The sequence below is a fragment of the Solanum lycopersicum genome, chromosome 3 (assembly GCF_036512215.1).
Source record: "Solanum lycopersicum chromosome 3, SLM_r2.1".
In the NCBI taxonomy this organism is placed as follows: domain Eukaryota; kingdom Viridiplantae; phylum Streptophyta; class Magnoliopsida; order Solanales; family Solanaceae; genus Solanum; species Solanum lycopersicum.
The window spans coordinates 11,479,087-11,488,765 of NC_090802.1; the positions used below are offsets into that span (position 1 = coordinate 11,479,087).

General features: G+C 32.5%; 2 protein-coding genes across 3 annotated transcripts; one reads left to right on the top strand and one right to left on the bottom strand.

Moving 5' to 3' along the window:
- Positions 1-382: 382 nt before the first annotated feature.
- Positions 383-5,187, top strand: LOC101250374 (patatin-like protein 3). Of its 2 annotated transcripts, none has more exons than XM_010319506.4 (6): positions 383-679; positions 2,581-2,762; positions 3,655-3,838; positions 3,972-4,133; positions 4,216-4,536; positions 4,825-5,077. In XM_010319506.4, the coding sequence occupies exons 1-6, from the start codon at positions 497-499 to the stop codon at positions 5,041-5,043; spliced, it is 1,251 nt and encodes a 416-aa protein (XP_010317808.1). In that variant the 5' UTR covers positions 383-496; the 3' UTR covers positions 5,044-5,077. The 2 variants fall into 2 exon arrangements, with proteins under 2 accessions (XP_010317808.1, XP_004234672.1); XM_004234624.5 differs by having other exon boundaries at positions 403-679; positions 4,234-4,536; positions 4,825-5,187.
- A 1,675-nt stretch (positions 5,188-6,862) lies between these two features.
- LOC101250667 (probable pinoresinol-lariciresinol reductase 3) lies at positions 6,863-8,698 on the bottom strand. The gene is made up of 2 exons (XM_004234625.5): positions 8,427-8,698; positions 6,863-7,930 (listed from the first exon to the last, which is right to left on the bottom strand). The coding sequence occupies exon 2, from the start codon at positions 7,855-7,857 to the stop codon at positions 6,928-6,930; it is 930 nt and encodes a 309-aa protein (XP_004234673.2). The 5' UTR covers positions 7,858-7,930; positions 8,427-8,698; the 3' UTR covers positions 6,863-6,927.
- Between the last annotated feature and the right edge of the window lie 981 nt (positions 8,699-9,679).

Below are 9,679 nucleotides of genomic sequence, written 5' to 3' on the forward strand. Positions count from 1 at the left end.
TCACAATAAAAAAAAATTACTTGATAGTTATATAGTATCTAATTTCAAGATCACGTTTAAATAAGGAGAAATATTAGAATATGTATCCCATCCTCACCTTATTAAATTATATAATATATTATTTCACACATCAAATGAAATTCATGTAAATATTTACCGTAGTTAAAGTCAATCATTTTGGACAAAGAAAAAAAAGACAATCACGTGATGAAGTAAATCACGGGTATGTAAGAAATTTAAAATAAAGACAGACAACAAATCAAGAAGGGCCATGTGATGGATGAAGTTCCCCGTAAGCTATGAAATTTATTGATAAATTTAACTAATTCAACTAAAAAATTGTTAGCTTATTTTACTTTTTAATTAATCACATAGCTAAATGAAATTAGTATGAATTTTTTTTTATTTCTAGTAGTATATATATTATATGTATATATAACACATAGGCCTAATCTCTTTTACTCCACACCAGTTTTAGCAATATTATTACAACACTATGGGGAGATTAACTTTATTAGGTTCACCTATTATTTTAACTCTCTTAGTATGTCTTCAAGTTGGAATTGTTTGTGGTGCTACCAATGAAAAGAAATTGGTGACAGTGTTGAGTATTGATGGAGGTGGAATTAGAGGCATTATTCCTGGAACCCTTCTTGCCTTTCTTGAATCCAAACTTCAGGTATCTACTTTTTTAGGGTTGTTGCTTTTCTATCAATTTTCATAATGGTGTTACGCGAAGTTTAAGCAAGAAAGACAGATTTACTAATAGTAACATGAGATTAGCTATAGACTTTATCAATAATCCAAAGTTAAGGTCACTAGTAACTGAATTTTCTTGTAATCTGTTGATAGTCCAAGTTTAATGGTATTAGTATAAGATTTTTGTTATTTAACTATGAAATTTTGTGCGTTACTAATTTGTTGTTTTCTTGTAGTGATTCTTGAATATGGTCCAAGTAAGTCATAAATTTGTGTGGTTATAAAAAATAAAGCTAGTAAGGATGAAATGAGAATGTTATTCGAATTGTTTTTAAATATTACATAGTTTATGTCTTATTTTCATTTTTAGTTTGTTTATAAAAATCACTTTATTTGAATTTAGTAAAATTTTAGTTTTAACATACTATGTGATATGTTTAAGACCACAATTAAAATCTAAAGAACGTTATGGTACATTTCAATAGATAGACTATATTGGTTGTATAATTTTTCTTACATTATCATTGTATATAAGTAAAATTTATTATCTAATATTTGATCCTCAACATATAACACACACACACACACACATATATATATATATATGGCTTAAGTCATCTATAGCCCCTTAAAGTTGTCCACATAATTCATTTATACACCTCAACTAAGACTTGTACCAATTGAACACCTTTACCCTCCCAAATTTGAACCATTTAAACATTTTTTTGACAATAAGCTAAAAGTATAATGTGTGTGAAATACACTCGCGATGACATGGCAATTTGACGAATTAAATACTGACATTTGGTATTTTAGAGTCCAAAAAATTTAATATAAAATATATTATAAAGTAAAAAAAAAGAAATTATTTTTATGTTAAAAATTAAAAAAGAAATCATATAAATCCTATAGCTTACCTACCCTTCTATTACATGGAGTCCAAAACTCTTCTCCTTCTACAGTGCCCCAGCCCCCACGACAACCCTCTCTGTAAATATTCTATTATTTTTTAATCTTCTTAGTTCATCTGCATCATAGAGTTCAAGCAAAAGGATTAAGATTTATTGCTATTTTTGATGAGTTACGGAAGAGTTGGCCATAGGTAAAAAATAAAATAAAATTTAACTTGTCTTCCTCGTTTCATTTTTGACGAAAAGATGAACTTGGTCGGAAAATTAATCAGTTTTTGATGAATAGTGGATTTCTTTTTGAGTTTCAGAGGTGATTATATTTTTCGATTGAAGAACACCCTACAAAAATGTGAGCAAAATAAAAAATAAATAGAAAAGTCCTTTAACAAAATTCACACAAATCTCCATCAGTTTAACACCAAAACACTACATTAACAACAAAGAAAAAAATTTCAAATTTCAAGCTCTCTAATGATGGTGGCTGTCATGGCGGCAATGAAGGTACCACCAATCCTCTCCTAGTACGATGGTAATAGAAAAAAAAAATTGGAGGTAGAAGGCAATGGAGAAACAAAAAACAATGATGGAGATAGAAGTGAAGTATCCGGAGAAAAAATGAGGAAAAAAATGGATGTATAATGGCGGCAATGACTAGTGTGGTGGAGGAAGTGATGGGTAAAGAGGGAGGAAGAAGAAGAACAGTTTTTTCCTAAAAAAAGCCTACCTAAAGGCCTCTCACGCGCCTCTTTGGGGTGAAACACAAACAATGTGTCAAGTAAGCAAAAAATGTTCAGATGGTTCAAATTGGGAGGGTAAAGGTGTTCAATAGATAAAAATCTTAGTTGAAGTGTCTAAGTGAATTATGCGGACAACTTTAAGGGGCTGTAGATGACTTAAGCCTATATATATATATATATATATATATATATATATATATATATATATATATATATATATTTGATTATGGTAGGAGCTTGATGGACCTAATGCAAGAATAGCAGATTACTTTGATGTGGTTGCTGGAACAAGCACAGGTGGACTAATAACTACTATGCTAACAGCTCCAAATAGGGATAATCGTCCTTTATATGCAGCAAAAGATATTTCTACCTTCTACATGGAGCATGGCCCACACATCTTTCCTCAAACCCGGTAAATTATTCTAATGCTGAGTCTTAACGAGTTCAACTGAACAAATTACTTTCATCTTGTGTCACTTGTATATTATACAACATGTGCAAGAGAATTTTAAAAATATATAACTATAAAGTATATCATATTCATTTTTGTTAATGTTAACTTTAAACTCTGAATTCATCTACACTTCTAATGATGAACATATTCATGAGAAATTCCCTTTATTATAATTATATACTCTCTATGTTCTTATTTATATTTCGTTCTTACTAAAAATATATACTCCTTAATATTTGTTATTTTACAAAATTAACGCATAAATGACATTATTTCATACCCTTGAGAGTTATTAGCCTTCGAGATATGAATTTGATCAATATAGAAAAACTAAGTAATAATTGGTCAACTTAATTAATCAAAATAAATTAATTTGTGTTCATTAATTGAAACTTGAGCTCAAGAGAACATTATAATAAGGGCACAATGCTAAACTTATGTAGTTTCTTAAGAAATATGTGAAATCTAAAATAGTATCATGTAAATAGAAATGGAGAAAGTATGTCATATTCCAGTGTAGGATGTCAAATTGGCATGCCATTGATCTGTACAAAAGTTACTTTGACTGAAATGATTCAAGAGTCGAAATGACTCAAAAGCGAGCTCAATCCCGTCAATTTTTACAAAGTTTTAATTTCTTTGTTTGATCTTTAATAGAATTTTAAGTACCTAATATAACTAATTTTTTCACATATTATAATTAACATACAAATAAAATAAATATTTTATTATTTTGACAAGATTCTCATGATTCGGTTTGGAAAACATATCAATGGATCGATTGAACATAATAATAATGTAAGTTCGATAAATCATATTTTTATAAACTAATTTTAGTGTACACATGCAGGCGTAGAAACTTCGTGAATAATGTGGCACATTTGTTTGGTGGACCAAAGTATGATGGAGAGTACTTGAGATTATTGGTTGATTCCATATTAGGGAACCTTACTATAAAGCAGATGTTAACTCATACAGTAATTCCAGCTTTCGATATCAAGCGTCTTCAACCCATTATCTTCACTACTGTTGATGTATACACATTCTAATCTATACATTTTCGGTATTTATAAACTACATTACTCAACGATATTGAACTGTAATTATTCTTATATTTTTTTTACGCCGCGAACATGATGGTTATTGTTATTGAAAAATTGTTTATAGGGCAGAACAAATGGGTTAAAGGATGCCTTGTTGTCAGATATATGTCTGAGTACCTCTGCAGCCCCAACTTATTTCCCAGTACACTATTTTGAGACTAGGGATGCTGCAGGGAGAATCCACACATTTGATCTTATTGATGGAGGTGTAGCTGCTAATAATCCTGTGAGTAACTTGTCATCCATCATTTGGTACAAGGAATAATGGTAATTTTCTATGCAGAATGGTTATTGAATGACTAAAGTAGAATTTTTTTTATTGGCAGACTCTAATGGCAATCACACACATTTCAAAAGAAATAATGATGGGAAGTTTAAAGTATGAAGAGATGGAAAGAATGGACAGCAAGAAAATGTTGGTATTATCATTAGGGACAGGTATTGGGAAGCACCAAGGGAAGTATAATGCAGCATCAGCTACAAAGTGGGGCTTGCTTGGTTGGGTATACAACAATGGTGACACTCCAATAATAGATGTTTATAGTGATGCAAGTGCTGATATGGTGGACATACATGTTTCAACCATGTTTCAAACCCTTCATAATGAAAAAAATTACCTCAGAATTCAGGTAACAAGGCTAGACTTTACTAAGATTATCTGACAACAATAATATACTCGGTGTGATTCCACATGTGAGATCTAGGGAGGGTGAGTATACATATATCTTACACCTATGTTGGTTGGGGTAGAGATACTATTTCTGATAAACCCTCGGCTCAAAAGAATGGGCTTTAGAACAGATGAGATGAAAACATTGGAGACAACAACAAACTGACACACTTGGGGACGAATATTATAACTGAATAAGTATAATTATTAAGAAAATAAAAGTGTATACTCTTTCAAATGTTGACAGGATGATAATTTGATCGGGGATGCTGCATCAATGGATATAGCAACCACAGAAAACATGGAGACACTTGTGCAAATTGGTAACAATCTATTGAAGAAGCCAGTGTCTAGAGTCAACTTGGAGACAGGCCAATATGAACCAGTTCATGGGGAGGGCACCAATGAAGAAGCTCTTATCCGTTTTGCTAACTTGCTTTCACATGAAAAGAAACTAAGAAGTTAGACTACATTGATTTGGGAAAATTCCATATCAAAAATTGGTGAGATTTGTTCTAATTTTTTACTATTAAGTTCCTAAATTGAAGGCTATTTGATTTAATGAAAAGTGACAATCAATCTCATTATCAATGAATCCATTTCCAAGTCATAGTTGCAAAGCCCGGACTTAGACGCAAAAGTCTCAGAATGATTTTTCTTGGTTCCTTCTTGTAGGATTTGCACTGTCCCCTTGTTAGTTGCTATGGTTTTTATGCTATTTTCTTCTCCCTTGCACTTGGATTTGCTGCACTTGAGCTGAGGGTCTTTCAGAGATTGAACAATCTCTGTACCTCCACATGGTAATTCTAAGATTTGTGCACACTCTACCCTCCTCAGACCCCATTTGTGAAAATTCACAGGTATGTTGAAGGTATTGTGTAAGGCAACAATAGTGATGTGCCAATCGATATAGCATTCCATTCTATTGTAGGAAAGCATATTTTGTTCTCTATACTTCAAAGAGGTATATGGTTTTCAAACTTCCCAGCAAATATAAATTAGAATAATCTACAGCGATAGCCTATGGATGTTGTTGACTGGTTTGAACTCTCCCCATTGTCTTACAATTCTTCTGATGTTCCAATCACCTAGTTTATTCCCTGAGCCCCAAAGTAGTTCCAAATATACTTAGCAGTTTCCCCTTCACAGAACACATGGGAAATAGTGTCTCTAGAGCAACAAGAGCATCTAGATGCCATTTGATTTCAAAGCTTAGCAATCACCTCCTCTAGTACCTAACCTCTGAGGTAGAAGTAAGGTTTACGAACACTCTACCCTCCTTAGACCCCACTGTGTCGGACAATACTGGGTATGTTGCTGTAACAGCCTTTACATCAGGAATTAGAATTTGAATGGAATTGGATTTTGCCATACCTTGCTCAACAATAGATAACATTAAAACAGATAGACTTAGGTTTAAGAGTGGTTTTAGGAGGGTTAATAGTAGTGAGAGTATAAGTGGGAATTCATTGTAGAATGCTTTTGATCAGAACAACCCCCACACCCCTCGCAATAAGATAACATCCTTCCTTGCCTACTTTAGTAGCCATGTTGTCAAAGTATGAGATTTTCTTCCTTCCCACGCAAATTGGGATCCAAGATATGTACGGAAGGGAAGCTTTTCTCTATGTAACTTGTACAATCTCTCACCCTGTTAATCCTATAGGCACTGGCTTTGGGATCACTGAGAAAGAAGCTTTTGTTGGAGTTGATTCTTCATCTGAACATTTCATGATAGCAAACTAGATCTCCTATGTAATCATTCCCACCGACAAGATCATGCATGCAAGTTTTTAATCCTTTCAGTGTCATTCATAAAGATACACAGTGATAGACACAAATTTTGAAGAACTCATTCGATCCAAGAAATAACACCGTCATATCAATCCCAACCATACTTGCATTTTTTATGAAAAATTGTCTATAAATTGTAGACTTAAATAGCCCTCAATGCTCCATAGTCGAAGCTCAACAATGCAGACTGACAATCATAGCATAATTTCACTACTGCAAGAGTGCTGCAACTTTTAAACTTTTTGCATCCACAATATAAGTGTTTGAGAAGAGGATTAAGACAATAAATGTCAATGTCCAATATGAACAAAGATGGAAACATGTAATTATATATATTCAAAATAAGACAAGATAAATTTAATGCATAATCAAATAAAGTATGCCTACTGGAATTTGATATTTTTTTCTATAGAAATGGAGTGCCTCTACGTGACAAAGCCTGGAAAATTGCACGTAATGTAATTGCACCAAACAATAATATAGCGCATATCTAGGTTTAGAATGCATCAATAAAAGGCAGAAAAACATTTGTTTGTTCAGAAATATGCAACAAATATTACAACAAGGTGTCTAGAAATTCACTTACTGTGGTGTATGTTATTTGTGGATATAGCTGTGTCCCTTCCAAACCACCAGAAGACTCTATGCTGAAGTATGTCTGATCTCCTTTAACAAATGTAGAGTATATGAAAACCAACTCCATATTCTCAGGATATGGGGTATCTCGGATTTTCTTCAAGAGCTCATCTTCAGTGATGTAAATCTTTTTTAGCGTCTTCTCAATTTTTCCTTCCCAAATCCCTACCAGCTCATTCATTGAATACACATTTCCCTTTGGCCTCATGTATACCACTTTGTTCAGAGTCCGTGCATCGTCCACTGTATTTATGACAAAGGCAGCAACATCATTTTCGTTCATAAAGACAGCTTTAGCAGTTCCATCACCGAATATGCTGACTTCATCTCTCGGAGGGGCTTTCCGACCTGGTTGAGCAAGTGACGGTAGGAGAACACTAGTAAATAAGTTACAACAGACATAGGTGTAAGGAATGCCTTCAGCTTCAATAATACGCCTAATCTCGGATTTTCTCGAGTAGAAGTTGTGGTCCAAATCAGAAACTTGAGTTCTGTCAGGGTCAGCCCCGAACTCTGAAGGGAGGAACCTTTTAATGCAACCAGCACGCTTTATAGCAGAAATCAGAATCTTTTGTTCGTGGACTTGCTTAGATGAAACAGCACAAATCACGATCTCAACTTGCTTGAGTGCTTCAAGCAGGATATCTTCATCTTGCAATGAACCCTTGATTACTGTGAGGCCCGCTTCGGTAAGGGTATGAATCTTTTGGGATTTATGAGTGTCAGAGAATGCTGAATCTCTAACAAGTCCGAATGTGGGATGAGAGGAATTGAGACTGGCCTTTGCTAGTTCAAAACCCAAACGGCCTGTTACTCCGATTATCAGTATTTTACTCTTATTTGATTCCATTTGCCTCCGTTAGCCGTCTCCGGTAAGCTGAGGTTTGAAGACTCCCGAAGCAGAAAAAGTTGGAATGTGATTACTGTACACAGAGAACAGTTAGTATTCTAATGATACTTCCAACAGCCATAATTACTGATTACAGATAGGCTACTCATTATACGATTTCCAAAGAAGAAACAACATCAAGATTAACAGAAGTAGTAATATGCAAGTACTCGTGTCTCGATTATCTTAATATCGAGTTTTTCCAACATAATAGGTGAACAATGACAAACATTATAGGTAAAATTAGAGGTGGCGAAATCAGATATGAAAAAATAACTATCCAATCCATACAGGTTTGAAACTTGATCCACACATTTATTAGCTCAACTTGTTTTGATCCGTCCCAACCCGACTTCCCAAGTCATTGTTGAGACTAACAGTTTGATCACCCATTCGTTCATTTGGTGTTTCTAAGATTTTTAAAACACAGCATTAACGAGGCTTACTAAGTAATAGAGGTTAAACAGAAATCAATTTAGGAATATTTGATTTCTGACATTACAGAATTGAAGAAATGGGAAGCAGAATACCTTCAAAACCTGCTTAGATTTAGGAAATTATACACGTCTTTTTGTTTCCTTTGAAGCTACTCATCTGGGTCGGAATCGGAATCGGAATGTGTTTAACAGCAAAAATGTGTTCAAGAGCTAGGTTTCCTTGGAGAAGACGACTCACACAAGAGAAAACCTATGAACAAAATGACCAAAATGGTCCTGTTTGGAAGGCCACACTATAATTGGATTTGATTTAATTGATGTAATTACACTATCTATTTTATTTGGTTAATCATGTAATTACTTAATAAGTAGATAATTGAGTGTAATTGGCAGGGATTAGAGGTGACGTAAATATCTAAAAATCAAATCAAATTAAACTAATTTGATTATTTAATACTTCGATTTTTCAATTTAAATTAGGCGTTATTTTTTCAAAAGTTTAATTTTTTGGTTCGTATTGGGTGTAAGTGTCTCGAAACTTTAGTACACTTTATATATATATTACTACTATATAGAAGAGTGAAGTGTAGGACGATCAAGGACAAACATGTAATTTCACGCTGACAAAAATCTATGAAGAAAGATAATAAATTATTCTAAAATGATTTTTTTATATATGAAGTGAATAATGATCCGAGGGCAAAAATGTAATTTGGCACTAATAAAAATCTACCAAGAATGATAACAAAAAAATCAAATAGTTTAGAAACATCTTAAGTTATTGTTATCACCATTAACTTATTTTGTTATTACTTCACTTTCTTTTTTTTTTCTTTTATGAGTTATTGTAATATTCATTATGCTTATGAAAAAAAAACCAACTTTTTATATAAAAATATAATGAATTAACTATCTCAATCTTTATTTTGGCTCTAATTAATATACTTGAAAATAAATTAATGTGATAAAGTTAATAATATATATTAGGTTGAAATTAAAGAAAAGATGTTAAAAAGTAACTTTACAAATAAAAATGAATAAGATGATATATTTGTATTAAAGATGAACAAGAAAAAAAATGTAATTTCATTCTAACAAAAATCTACCAAAAATAAATAATTTTAGAAACATCTTTTTATATATGAAGTGAATGATGATCAAAGGTAAAAACATAACTTCATGCAAGCAAAAATCTACCAAGAATGATAATAAGAAACATACATAGTTCTAGAAACATCTTTAGTTATTATTATCAATATTACCTCATTTTTGTTATTTCTTCATTTTTATGAATTATTGCGATATGTATTTATTATATGAAGATAAATAACTAATGATTGCGCTTA

Coding starts and splice junctions, on each gene's coding strand:
- LOC101250374 (XM_010319506.4), top strand. CDS start 497: ATGGGGAGATTAACTTTATTAGGTTCACCTATTATTTTAACTCTCTTA. Junction 680..2,580: donor TTCTTGAATCCAAACTTCAG/GTATCTACTTTT, acceptor TGATTATGGTAG/GAGCTTGATGGACCTAATGC. Junction 3,839..3,971: donor TTATCTTCACTACTGTTGAT/GTATACACATTC, acceptor AATTGTTTATAG/GGCAGAACAAATGGGTTAAA.
- LOC101250667 (XM_004234625.5), bottom strand. CDS start 7,857: ATGGAATCAAATAAGAGTAAAATACTGATAATCGGAGTAACAGGCCGT.